Raw genomic sequence first — 14,570 nt, forward strand, 5'->3', positions numbered from 1 at the left:
AATGAAATTTGGAGTTCCCGTCGTGGCGCAGTGGTTAACGAATCCGACTAGGAACCATGAGGGTGCGGGTTCGATCCCTGCCCTTGCTCAGTGGGTTAAGGATCCGGCGTTGCCGTGAGCTGTGGTGTAGGTTGCAGACGCGGCTCGGATCCCGCATTGCTGTGGCTCTGGCGTAGGCCGGTGGCTACAGCTCCGATTTAACCCCTAGCCTGGGAACCTCCATATGCCGCGGGAGCGGCCCAAGAAATAGCAACAACAACAACAAAGACAAAAAAAAAAAAAAAAGATAAAAATGAAATTTAAAGGATTTTGCTAAATTCACCTTAGTGAGGAACTTTAAATCACACACTGAAATTATCTTATGGCACTTTCCCGTGAAAGTAATCTTATATGTAGCAAACCATAGTCACAGAAAATTTAAAAATAACTTTACTCATAGAACACCACCAGAATTAATAAGAACCATTTGGAGAAAAACATGTAATTGTTACACTCTATGGTTTTAGGCCCAGTCTTGAGCGTCTAGAGACATTTGATTAAAAATGTAACATTGCTGCCCCCTTGTGGTTTAAAGTGCATATTTCCCTCTGGAAATAAAACTATAGCCTCCCCAAAATAATGCTTTTGATATTCAATGAGAAAACTGAGTTTGAGCCATTTTCACATTTAACCAAAGAAATACAATAAATGTTCCACTAATTACTATAGCTGAGGATTGGAATGTCCTAGTGAACTTACTATTACAGTTAAGAGCAAGTTACGGATTAACTTAAATTTCTTGTTTGGTAAATAAATTTAACCACACAGGTACACAAAATCCCTTCTCACCTGTTAGCATCCTTCACTGGTTCCATGAAACATTTTTTTTTTTTTTTGCAAATGCTACAGTAAATCAACACCCTCCAACCAAACTTAGAAACTAGTAAAACTAATTTATTTCCCACTTTCCTAATGTTCCTAGTGGATGATAAACTGCTTTCATACCACATTTTTTAAAAACAACCCTCCATTTTGCTGCCGTTTTAACTTGGGATGAGTTCAGGAGCCCTTTCCCAGGACCAGGATGTGCATTCACCTCCCAGGAGCCCTTTGGCCCCTGGCAATTGTGGGGCTGAATGGAAAACAAGCGTTGGATGCTCGGTCCAAACAGAGGAGCCAAGCCTTTCCTCTTCACATTGGCTCTGCTGCTAGCAATGAATGGGGCTTTTCAGGTTTCTCCATTTGAACAGAACTAATTCTCTGAGAGCCCGCTCTGTGTTTACATCTCTCATCTGGAATTGGGAATGTTATGGTGGATAAAGACAAACAAGAAGGAAGCAAAGGGATGATTTTGCCTTGGCCTTAAACCCCAGGCAACGTAGGACAAGAGTTTGTTTTCCAACTCTCCTTGAAAAGGTCTCGACTGCCCTTTTTCGACCATATCCTACAGGGCACTCCCATGTAGAAAACAAGGTTTTGTTATTATTGTGAAGGAGAAGAACTAAAGCGATCAGGGCTATATTCTGCCTTCATATTTCTTGAGCTCCAGAAGAAGCAAGCATAATCAACAGCAAAATTAAGTGGTTGATTTGGGGGCGCCACTCTCCCACCTGGCCTGATCCTGGCTGTGCGTCCTGTCGCCTGTGTGCTGCTGCCTCCTAGTGGACCAGTCCTTGTGAACACAGGGCCTTTCCACCAGCGGTTTTCTTTAAGGAGTGGATATTTCTTTTCTCGTTTATCCTGAAGAAACCATCTATGCTTTACCTCCAGTGCCCTTAACAGAAACAAGAGAGAGGACCAAGAAGTAGGGGCAGTGGGACGAAACAGGCCCAGGGCTGTTCCTACAAGATTTGCACTGCCAATTCCCAGATGTTTAACTGGAAAACCGAACCTGCAGGGCTGGGAAGTTGCTGGAGTTGGCCCGCCTAGACTCTTATCTGATCGTGGCATATCTTAGGCACATAAAAATTTCCCACGTGATCCTCCTTTCCTTGCTGCCAGATCAGCTGAAGACACTCCTTTTGCCCCATAGATGTATTCTGTTCTGTCCTACTCTTGATCATGGGGGGTGGGACAGAGTGAAGAAGAAGCAGAGAAAACTGAGCAGCTCACAGTGTGGACACTTAAAAGGTGAATAAAGAGAACCCTGGATTAAATAGAATTGAGCAACCAGAAGAGGGAGCTCTCACCTTCTGCAACTGTACGGGAGCCCAAGAGGAAGAAAGACCCCTCTTCCTCTGGCAAGGATTCATCCAGTAAAAAGCCTTGGCTCTGTCTGCCACAGTCCTCGTCACTTCCTTTTCCCCTCTATAAAAGCCTTCACCTTCCCGTAGTGTGTGGGGCCCCGCACACCCGTCTGGATGGTTCGAAATGCTAAATTGCAATTCTTTTCTGATCCTGAATAAACCCATCTCTGCTGGAGAAATAGCAGGCAGTCTGTTTCAGGTCAACAAGACCTTCCTGGCTCAGGTACAGCCCTGCCATTTGTCCTGATGGCAGTGAGCCCTAGATTTGCTGGAACTCACTGGAGTCCTTGTCCACAGGCTTCCCCAGAAGGGGTTCTTATACACGTCATGTGAGGTGAAACAAATCCCAGACACTATGTTCTGCTTGTCCTCTTGGGGTCCTCACCTCTGGTGCCAAAGTTGCCCTTTCCTTATGTGGCCAGGTTTGTCCTTCCTTCTGAGTTTGGTGAGGGACAGTGGCAATGAAAGAAGGGCACATAGGGAATCACTAAGATCCTGGTAAAAAACGCATTTCTTAAACTTGTGTGAGGGACCAGGAAGTTTTTACCTTATGTTTTCTGTTTAAATTTACATATGCATTTTGCATATTTTCCTATATGCTTGTGACATAGCTTAAGAATTTTAAAATTCATATAATAGAAAACCTTAGTTAACATGGTACCGAGTGAAAGAAATCAGATGTAAGAGAGGGCAAAGGTAACTCTTTATATAAAATTTTAAGCCCGGCAAAACCAAAGCAGTGGTTATACTTGAAGGCACAGTAGCTGGAAGGAAGCGCAGGGGGGTTACACTTTGGTTGCTGGTAATCTGTTCTTGACCTAGATGCCAATTAAATGGGTATGTTCACTTTGTGACAATTGACTAAGTTGTGTTCTGTATTTCCAAGCCTCTGGAAGGGATTAATTGGCCCTAAAGTGGAAAAGCTAATTCTCTTCCTTATTATCCCAACCACCTTAAATTAAGAACCCAAAACCCAGAGTCAGGAAACAGAAGCCCATTAAATGCAGTTTTCTTGACTAGGCAGAGGAGCAGTGTCCATTCTCTCTCATCTGCCTCATCTTTGAGTCTGTATCTCAAAACTGGAGACAGTGAAGGCCCAGGATATCTCACTGCTCTGGATGTGATGGGAGGAACCATCCTAATACCACACGTGGCCGCTTCTGAGTCCACACCTAGGGAGCATATTGAGGTGAGGGAGAGGAGAGGGAATGAGCCAATCTCAAAGCATCTTCTGATCAAGACAGATGTCCTGAGATGTTCACCTTGCTTTGACAATTCCTTGGCCTCTTATAATACTCTCTTCGCACCACCACCACCATTGCTTGATTAGGTCTTCCTTATCTTTTCATTGACACTACCAAATCTGCTCCCTGTGAAAGGGGGCTTTAATCCTCATTGCCTCAGGAATCCATCTTCCTGGAAAAGCAAAGGTTAGCAAAACTAAAATAGAGCACTTTTTTTTTCAGCTAGTGATACAGGCAACCACAAATAAATATTTGCATTTTTAGAAATTGTTCTTTTCTGCATCTCCCAAGGCAAGAAATTCAAAACAACTTTTAACAAATCTCTATGTACACTCCCACTGCCACTGGCGGTGCTGGCCTATTAACCTTTCCGGTCGAAATATTCTATACTCTAAACACTAGCCAGTGTGGCTAGAGGCTCTTGAAATGTGACTGAGGAACTGAAAATTGAATATAATTCTAGTTAATTTAAATTTAAATAACCATATATGGCTGGAGGCACTGTATCATGCAGCACAGCCCTTTAGGAGTTCAAGTTCTTTGCCCTCTAAGATCTTGACAATGTTCTCTTTTATAATCTTCACTATTGCAACTCTATTTCACCCTTTATGCTTCAACCCCCACAATTTACTCAAGGTACCTTGCATGCCATTTCTCCATCCTTTCCTTCATCCTCTCCCTTCTGCCTAGAAAGCCATTTCTTATTCTTCCACATCTTCTACCATTTTCCTCTTCCATCTTCTTCATCTTTTGATGTTCTGGTTCTTTAGGAACCTTCCCTGACCTACTCATTCTTGTTTAGGCACCATCCTCACTGTATGTTTCTTTTCCAAAATATATTGTGCTTCTTTTTTATCCCCAAACTCAATAGAACTATAGTTATCTCTTGGGAGTTTGTTCCTCTCACTATCATTTCTTATGGATTTTATGTACCTCTGTATTTCCAAGAATCAAGACAAATAGGATGCATCCAATAAGTATTTTATGAATGAATAAATGAATGAATGAACAAATGAGTGCATGAAAAAAGGAAGCAGTAGTCTATCCAAGAGTCTGTGGCCCAGAGTCTGGAAAGTGGAGAAGATTTGGGGGAAGAATATCTTGAGGAAATCACCCAGGAGAACAAAAGGGGTCCACAAATGGCTAATTTCATTGCAGCATTGTTCATAGCATAAAAATAATTAAAGCCATCTAAAAGACCAACACTGGTAATATGGTTGAATACATTATGCTCTATCTGCTGGTTGGAATATTATGCAGCTCTTAAAAATTATAATTATGAAGACTAGGTAGTATATGGAAAATGTTTATGATTTGCTAAATGGGAAAAAAAAGACTATAAAATTCCTCCTATACCAATGATTAAAATCATATAACAATATAATTGCCTCTGGGCACAAACTGATATTGAATATATAAAAATGAAAACCTCTTTATTGGAAATTGGAAAAGTATGTGCTTGCTTTAAAGAAAATGTGTTAACATTGCCTCCTGCTAGTTTTACATTTTTAAAACGTGATTAAAAATTCATGAAGGACTCCCTGAAGTAACTCAACCAGCAGTGAGCTTTAAGCATGGATGTTTGAGAAACAGCAGCTATCAGGCCCCTATCCATGAGGCCAAAGATGTGGGTGACGAGGACCCCAGGGGCAGAGGAGGTAGCAGGCTTTTTGGCCACTTGTCTGCAGATGATACTCCTGAGAACTCCCGCGTATGAAAATAGAAACTTGGCTTGGAGGGATAAAGAAGGAATACAGCTACTCTTTATGTGTACTAAAAGAAGGCACAGTAAGAGCACAGTACCCTGAAAGCCTGTCAATCTAATTTTCCATATGTATGTTACACTTAACTTCCACTTCCTACATCTTTCTCCCTTTTCAGTATGTTTTCTTTTGTCGAAGATGTATAAGAAGAGAATAGAGACTCTTTCTTACTTACACCTGGTCCATTAAGCAGACTCCTGCTGCCTTTCTGTTCTTACACTTGGGAATGAGGCAGCAATGTGGATCTCTCCTTGAGATCAGGAGCCAGCTGACAATGAGCCCTCTTGTTTCCTGCCCTGAGCTAGTCCTGATCAGCTGAAAGAAACTAGAGATCTACAGTCAGATATGGCTTCTGAGGAGACTGGTCATCCGTGGTTACCTGGAGCTAGCATTTACAAAGTACCAGAAAGTGACTTGGAATTTCCCAGCAGGGAGGACTTCTGCCCAAAAGCAACTGAGGAAAAGGATATCACCTGCCACACCCAGGTGGTATTAAAGGCATATTACAACCATACCAGTCAAGTAAGTGCTTTCCTCATTCTTACCTCTTTTCCCTCTTTCAGTTCTAACTCTGGAGAAACCAAAGGGTGCATAGTGAATTGGAGGGCTGGGGGCAAGAGGTTTTACACTGTATGAGAGACTGAAGTTTTAATATTACATCCTACTAGATTTTTTCAACTTTGAAAGCATTTTAGACTTACAGAAAAGTTACAAAAATAGTACAGAGTTCTCATATAATTTTCACTCAGCTTCCCCTCATGTTAGCATCTTATAAAACTCTAGTACAGTCGTACAAACTAGGAAATTTATGTTGTTGGCAGAATTGTTATGACCTGGACTACAGCATGAAATCCAGGTTTCACTAGGTAGTTCGCTGATGTCCTTTTAATATTCCATGTTGAATTTAATTACATCTGCATACTCTTAGGGATTTTTACTTAATTCTATGGGTTATACTATAATGTAACCATTAATTATTTTCCTTCTCAAAAGTTCCACCCTCGGCCACTAGAAACTCTTTCAGCTTGGTTCTTGTGTCCTTTTGACATGTCCTCATCCTCTTTGGAGCATTTCCTAAGTTTTGGCACCTCAGCATGTTCCAGGCTGATTTTTTGTTTTCTCTGCCCCAAGCCATAAATCAACCACTTCTCCATGGGGGGGAGGCTTTTTCTATTCCAGGATCCTAGTCAGGATCACACAGTTCATTGAACTTTCATGTCAAAAGGCAACTTGGTTCCTTGGTTGTTGTTTTTTTTTTTCTTTTTCTTTTGAGATTGGTATTTAGTATCCATTATATATGGCTGTTAGAAGATGGACTGTTACTAATGTTTCATTGTTTCTAGGCATTCTCAGTGGGCAGGGGAGCTTCTTAGCTAGAATACACTATTTGTGTTCTGATCTTTCCATCTTTATCCAGTCATCTCACATGGTAATGTTATTAATTTTAATGAAATTAGGTTCACTTATCATAGGTTATATTTACTGTGGTTTCTCCACACATTGTTGTTGATTTATAAATATTTAGGAAAGTTTGTTCTTGGTGGTGGACATATGTCTAAAGTTGTGTATGTACCACAGATATCATGATATAAAATAGTTCAGTTACCCTAAACATTCCCATATCCTTCCCTTTATAGTCAACCAAATCCTTCACTCTTTATCCCTGTTACCAACTGGTTTACTTCTCTACCCAAGAGTTTTGCCTTTTCTAGAAGGGCATATAATTATTATTGTATGTATCCTCTTGGATCTAGATTCTTATACTTGGCAAAATGCAATTAAGCTTCATCTATGTCTGTTTTTTATGGATGGTCCAGTTTGTTTATGCATTTACCAATTGAATAGCATCCATTGTTTTTGTTTGTTTGCTGTTTTTATTAAAGTATAGTAAACCAGGTGTAGTATAATAATATGGTTGATTTATTATACTTTAATAAAAAAGTATCATGGCAATTTCTATGGTACAGCATTAGTGACACAGTCATACATATATATATATATATATACATTCTTTTTCTTGTACTATCTTCCATCATATTCTATCCTAAGAGATTGGCTATAGTTTCCTGTGCTGTACAGTAGGATCTCACTGTTTATCCATTCTAAATCTGACTGGGGAGTTCCCATCATGGTGCAGTGTAAACAAATCCGACTAGGAACCATGAGGACGCAGGTTTCATCCTTGGCCTTGCTCAGTGGGTTAAGGATCTGGCGTTGCCATGAGCTGTTATTGTAGTTTGCAGACATGACTTGGATCCTACACTGCTGTGGCTGTGGCGTAAGCCAGCAGCTGTAGCTCCGATTCATCCCCTAGCCTGGAACTTCCATATGATGTGGGTGCAGCCCTAAAAAAGGCAAAAATAAATAAATAAATCTAATTGCATCTATCAACCTCAAACTCCCATGCCATCCAGCTCTCTCCACCTGCCCCATTAGCAACCACAAGTCTCTTTTCCATGTCTGTGAGTCTGTTTCTGTTCTATGATAAGTTCATTTGTGCCATATTTTAGATTTCACGTGTATGGTATTTGTCTTTCTCTTTCTGAATGACTTCACTTATTATGACAAGCTCTAGTTCCATCCATATTGCTGCAAATGGCATTATTTCATCTCTTTTATGACTAAATAGTATTCCATTGTGTATATGTACCACATCTTCTTAATCCATTCATCTGTTGATGGACATTTAGGTTGTTTCCATGTCTTTGCCATTGTGAATAGTGCTGCAATGAACACAGGGGTGCATGTATCTTTTTGAATGAGTTTTGTCTGGATTATATGTCCATGAGTGAAATTGCTGGATTGTAGGGTAGTTTTTTATATTTAGTTTTCTGAGGAACTGCTATACTGTTTTCCACAGTGCTTGTACCTATTTACATTCCCACCAACCGTGTAGGTGGGTATCCCTTTCTCCGCATGCTCTCCAGCATTTGTTGTTTGCAGACTTGTCAATGATGGCCATTCTGACCAGTGTGAGATGGTACCTCCTTGTAGTTTTTTTGATTTGCATTTCTCCAATAAGTAGTGATGTTGAGCATCTTTTCATGTTCTTGTTGGCTCTCTATTTGTCTTCTTTGGAGAAATGTCTATTTATGTCTTCTTCCCATTTTTAGATTGGGTTTTTTGTTTTTTTTTTTTTTTTGCTGTTGAGTTATATGAGTTGTTCGTGTACTTTGGAGTTAGGCCCTTGTTGGTTGCATCATTTGCAAAGATTTTCTCCCATTCTGTGGGTTGTCTTCTCATTTTTTCTTATGGTTTCCTTTGCTGTGCAAAAGCTTCTAAGTTTAATTAGGTCCCACTGGTTTATTTTTGTTTTATTGCCATCCTTCTAGGAGGTGGGGTCAAACAAGATGTTGCTGCGATTTATGTCAAAGAATATTCTGCCTGTTTTCCTCTAGGAGTTTTATAGTATCTGGCCTTACATTTAGGTCCTTAATCCATTTTGAGTCTATGTTTGTGTGTGGGGTTAAAGAATGTTCTAATTTCATTCAGCAATACCATGCTGTCTTGATTATGTAGCTTTATAGGAAAATGTGAAGTAAACCATAATGAGGTACCACCATCCACTCACCTGAATGGCTAGAATTGAAAAAAAAAAAAAAAAAAAACTGAGCAGTAGATGTAAGCCATCATGTGGAATAACCAGATGCTGATGGGTTGTTGTTGACTGTGTAAGACATATAGCCACTTTGTAAAATGATCTGGCCATCTCTTTTTGAAACTAAACACATTCTTTCCCTATCCCAGTAATTCCAGTTCTAGATATTTACCCTGTAAAAATGAAAACATATGTTCACAAAAGAACCTGCACAAGAATACCATCGCCGCTTCCCCCTCCTCTATAAAAACCTTAAACTAGAAACAGCCTGAGATTTTTCAATAGGCAAATGGATAAACAAACTGTGTATAATGGGATACTCAGCAATAAAAAGCAACCAACTACTCCCGTTACACACTGAGTGAAACAAGCCTTAGCCAAGACTACATATTGTATGATTCCATTTATGAGTTCTGAACAAGAATATTAACTTATGGTGCAAAAAAAAGAAATCACTGCAGTGGTTGCCTGGTAGGTAGGATGGCATAGAGATGACTGGGAAGGGGCATAAAGGAAATCTCTGCAGCAATGATTAATTTTATGCATCTGGATCAGTGTTTGAGTTGCACAGATGTGGCTCTTGTCAATACTCATTGCATGGTGCACTTAATTTTTGTGCATTTCATTGATTTTATTTTGGAAAGGAAATAAGATCAACACTTACTGTTCCCTTAGAAAGATGTCTGGAGAGGTGGTTCCAGAGTTCTGTGGATCAGTTATTTTAAGAAAGACCCAGGCTCTTTCTTTTCTTCCACTTCGCTCTTTTTCTTCATGCCCGTTGCTTTATGATCAACACAGCATTTCTAACTTTGCATTGAATGGCCCACTGGTCAAGTCTTGGAGCTACTGAGTCATGCAGGGTTTGAATTCTGGACTTTACCTATTGATTCTGGGCATACTTTTAACCTTTTTTAAGTCTCAGTGTTCGACCTCTAAAATGAAGATGATCTTTCTACTCCATAGAGCTGCTACGAAGACTAAATGAGATAACTATGTGAAGTGCTCAGCTTACTGCCTAAAGAATAGTACTTCTTCTTTTTTTTTTTTTTGGTAGAAAATATGCATAGCTGAGCTTAAACTATAGTAACCTTACAAGGAGTTTTTAAGAATTCATGTTGCTTATAGTTTTGCTTAGCTGGAACCCTAATTTTTAGAAAATTAATATTGCAATGTAAAGTACAGTTGACTCTTGAATAACATAGGGGATCAGGGTGCAGTCAAAAACATGTATATAAGTTTTGACATCACAAAAACTTAACTACTCATAGCCTGCTATTGATTTGAAATCTTCCTGATAATATAAACAATCAATTAACACGTAATTTGTATGACATGTGTGTTATATACTGTATCCTTATAATAAAGTGACCTGAAAAAAGAAAATGTATTAATAAAATCATAAGAGAAAAATGCATTTACAGTACTGAACTCTTATTAATATCCTAAGTTTACATCATGTGTTTATAAGATGAACCATCTGTCAGTACTTAACATCAATATCATCTTACCTGATACAAAACACTGTAGAAGTTCTACGTATTGCTGATATTAGACAGGAAAAGTGAAAAGATAATGTGAAATTTATATTTTTGCACAGGTATAATGATTTATGATTGATGACAAAGAAGCAGAAGTATGATTGCTTCGTGGTAACCTAGACTATACACTAATGAATGAATCATTATAACACTTTTAGGGTATACAATATCACAGCCATATTCAGAAAATAGTATTGGAAACATTGTTACTTTTTTTTTAGAAAAACACTTGTGATGATAGGCTGATATAATGTTTCATAAACCATGAGAGAGATAGGCATACTTTATGGTTATGTAATTCGTAGAAAGCAAAGTTATAAAACAGGAAAACTAACACATTCATTTTATATTAAATATTACTCACCATATGTCTATGTGAGGATAGACTATCCAATACAAGCCTTGCACATGACCTACACAATGAATATTTAGGTCATGTTGGTGATGATACAAAAGTGTCTCATACAGTTCTTTTTTTCTTTTTTTGCTTCTTCTTCTTTTTTTTTTTGCTTTTTAGGGCTTCACCTGTGGCATATGGAGGTTCCCAGGCTAGGGGTCGAATCCGAGCTACAGCTGCCGGCCTATGACATGGCCGTAGCAGCGCCAGATCTGAGCAGTGTCTGCAACCTACACCACAGCTCACAGCAACAACGGATCCTTAACCCACTGAGCAAGGCCAGGGATCGAATCTGCAGCCTCATGGTTCCTCGTCGAATTCATTTCCACTGTGCCACAATGGGAACTCCAAAAATGTTTCATACAGGTCTTGCCATACACTCATGAGATTTTCACACACAGGTACAAATACATACACAACAGGTAAGTCTATTAACTGCTCAGCATGATGATTACGTACTATTATGTGGAACTAGATTATCGTAAAGCTCTTCATCTTCTTCCTGTTGGGTTGGCTGAGGAGGAGGAAGAGGCGGGATTGGTCTTGCTGTCTTGGAGGTGGCAGAGGTGAAGGGGGTGGAGAGGGAGGCAGGGAAGGCAGGCACCCTCCCTGCAACTTCATAGAAATATATTGTAGCATGTGCCTGACTCTTTAGGGTGTTTGTTTCTCTAAAAATGCTTATACACACCATGAGTCCTTCTTCCACTATTTTCCTTAGTTTCAGGGCCTGTATCATAGAAGAATCCATGTTGTAAAAGAAGTCAAAAGCAGCCTTGCACAATGGGAACCCTCCTGCCAGACTATTTAATGTCTATTCATCTTCCAGCACTGCTTCTTCTACATCTTCTTCCTCATCCTCTGGCACTGGTTTGGAAGCACTCATCTCCACCAAGTCTTCTTCTGCTAACTCTTCTGATGCGGTATCTGTCAGCTTCTTGAATTTCTCCAAGATGCATATCCTAAACATGCATCTCCACTCCCCACCCCGCCTTTGGGCCACCTCCACAGTCTCTTTCAGGATTTTATTGTAGTAGTCTGAATTTTTTTTTGGGGGGGACCACATTTGCGGCATATGGAGTTTTCCAGGCTAGGGGTTGAATTGGAGCTACTGCTGGCAGCCTATACCACAGCCACAGTAATGCCAGATCTAAGCGGACCCTTAAGCCACTGAACGAGGCCAGGAATTGAACCTGAGTCAGAGAGGGTTGATGAAAATCAAAGATCTCAAGAAACCACCCTGTTTAGTTGAGTCAAAACCAAGTTTCAAAGCTCAGTAGTGGGGCTGAACTTGGGAAGAGGGTGGCTGGTGCCCCCAACTCAATTATAACCTTACAGGATAGTTGTCACATTGGGGATTCTATCTGGAATTCTTTTAAGATACTTTATGAATCACTGGGAAATTTAACAATGGATACACACTACTTTAACCATCATAAAACAAATGTATTTTCAGTTTGGGAAAAACTATTTCTTTAAAAAAAGAAAAAAAAAAGTCATCTGGGGGCTGATCCATTGTTTTATTTTAAGTATTACTAAATTTATCTATCCTGGTCATATTTATTAAATTGTACATTTGGATGGTAACTCCTCTAAGATCTTCATCTATAAAAATTCCTAAAATAAAGACAAGAGGATCATTGTGAAAGTGAAAAGAGTAGGTCAAAAGTGTCAAGTGAATGGCACTCATTTTCTAATGCATATTTATTGAAGGCATACTATGTGCACATTTTGACTTGAAAGTGACATTTTATGTCTGATAGGAAAGAATGATGAAACAATACTTAACATATGGTATTCACTGATCAAAAGTACTATTTGTAAACAGAATTTAAAACACACCTACTAGGATGCTTACATAGCTCATTTTCTGCTTCTAAAAGTGTTTTAGTCCCCCTTTTGATAGAGAAAAGAGACTTGAGGAATTTTCATTTGATGGTACCTGATAGATTTTACATCTCAAAAATCGGAAATACAGTGAGTTCCCCAGTGATCTAGTGGTTAGGATGTGGCACTTTCATTGTCGTGGCCTGAGTTCAATCCCTGTTCCAGGAACTAAGATCGCACACCTCAAGCCACAATATGCTGCATCCAAAAAAACAAAAACATTTTTTTAAGGGAGATGCCAAATGTATTTTTCAATTCTGGGAAAACCTTGGGAGGGGCAAGTTAAAAAACCTCTCTGTATTTACAAGGCTCATACCATAATAAGCCATACTGACAGGTACTGGAGGACAGTGGCTCCATTGGTGGTTGGCTGCTGACTCTGTTCTCTTTCATTTGTATCTATTTTGACCCAGGTAATAACCCTCCTGATCATATTATTCCTTCTAGAGTTTGAAACTATAGGGCCTTCAAACTTGGTCTCAGATGTTAGCCATCCTCTCTACTTTGTTTCACTAGCCTGTTCAAGGGAACTGCTGAGAGCCCTGTGGATCTGGATTCTTCCAGTGGTTGTCTTTTCTGTGGTTAGATTCCATACCATTCCCATCCCCTGGGAATCTGTGTGAAGGAAAGTAATCCAAAGGACTACAGCTATTTTGCTGCCTGGTTCGACTGTGCAGAGCAAAGCAAGAGATGCTTCCCAAGGGGAATGTTGTTTTGCTTTTGCAGGCCTCTTTTCTCTACTTGTGCATGTGGTTCTTCCCACTCCTGAAATGCTCCTTTTGCCCAAGAATTAGTAGGCATCTCCATCTAAAGGTATCTCATGTGTAAATTCTGATAGGCTTCTTTGCAGAGGCTGGTACCTCTGCTGCAGATTCCGCTGGAGACCATCACTTCTGTGCCTGGCTATGCATCCTGGGCTCCACTGATCTCTGAGCCAGCTATTGCAGCCTCTTCCTGGGGCACTGGTCCCTTGGGTCCCTTTTCTGGGTACCGTTACACTAGGTGGGCAGCACTTCTGTCACTTTCTAATAACAGTCCTTGAAGTCTCCCATTGGGCTCATCATGAATGCACTGAGCCCTGCAAGGGTAAAACTGAAAAAACATCTGAAATCAAAGGGGAGAAACCCTCTCTTCTCAAGCTTACACTTTTTTTTTTCTTTTTTGGCCACCCTGGGGCATGTGGAGTTCCCCGGCCAGGGATCAGATCTGAGCCACCTTTGTGACCTACGCTGCAGCTTCAGCAACACCAGATCCTTTAACACACTGTGCAGGCAAGGGTTGGAATTTGCATCCTGCTGCTGCAGAGCTGCAGATCTCGTTGTACCACAGTGGGAAGAAGTCCTTGCTTACACTTTTTAATGGGAGTCCCAAGCCGGAGTGCCTGTGGCCCCATGCTGTATTCAGACTTTAGGTTTATGACCAGTTTGAATTGGCCCTTCTGGCTTCCTCTTCGCTTAAGCAAAGGTTCTTAAGTGAAGTTTCCATCTTTCTTGCAAAGATGCTCTTGACAACCCTATTGCATAAGTTTTCCAGACCTTCTTTGACATATCTCAATTCGGGTTTAGCTCAGGATTGTACCCTCTACTCCAAAGAGCTACTTTTCGATTGGTAGAGATTACCTGGATTTACAGTATTATACACAAAGGAAACTGCTCTTGTAAAAAGACTCATTTTTAAGGTGGAGTGGAAGGTCAGGGGACAGAAGGTTGCAGAGAGAAAAGAGGAACCATTCAGAGTGAGCAGCTGCTTCCCCTCACATACATAATGACAATGTGCACCCCGACGCCGCCCTGGCTCCATCAGGGACTCACCTCTGCCTGGCATAGAATCCGGAAAGGCCGGGAGACTGGCCGGCTGGCTTACACAGGAACTTAGGTACTTACTTTATAACTCTGATCATTTCTCATGCTGCAGCTCAAGG

General features: G+C 40.3%; 1 protein-coding gene across 12 annotated transcripts in view; it reads right to left on the reverse strand.

Annotated features, from left to right (window-relative positions):
• Positions 1-14,570, reverse strand: part of LOC146403748 (uncharacterized) — a 286,927-nt gene that overhangs the window by 257,548 nt on the left and 14,809 nt on the right. For 2 of the 12 annotated variants that reach the window (XM_085021891.1, XM_085021890.1), the window contains exons 3-4: positions 5,408-5,557; positions 1,590-1,753 (exon numbers count right to left, since the gene is read on the reverse strand). The exons of 3 other annotated variants lie outside the window; for them this stretch is intronic. In XM_085021891.1, coding sequence (XP_084878017.1) covers positions 1,590-1,753; positions 5,408-5,557 — 314 coding nt within the window. Of the gene's footprint in view, positions 1-1,589; positions 1,754-2,906; positions 3,642-5,407; positions 5,558-8,803; positions 8,900-9,459; positions 10,200-14,570 lie in introns of those variants that run through there. 7 more of the 12 variants (XR_014843507.1, XR_014843501.1, XR_014843498.1 and 4 more) reach the window with 7 other exon arrangements.

The sequence above is a fragment of the Sus scrofa genome, chromosome 4, assembly GCF_054392235.1.
Source record: "Sus scrofa isolate SSC_HxYL_T2T_F1_AM1 chromosome 4, Sscrofa_HxYL_maternal_Yorkshire_Landrace_v2.0, whole genome shotgun sequence".
In the NCBI taxonomy this organism is placed as follows: domain Eukaryota; kingdom Metazoa; phylum Chordata; class Mammalia; order Artiodactyla; family Suidae; genus Sus; species Sus scrofa.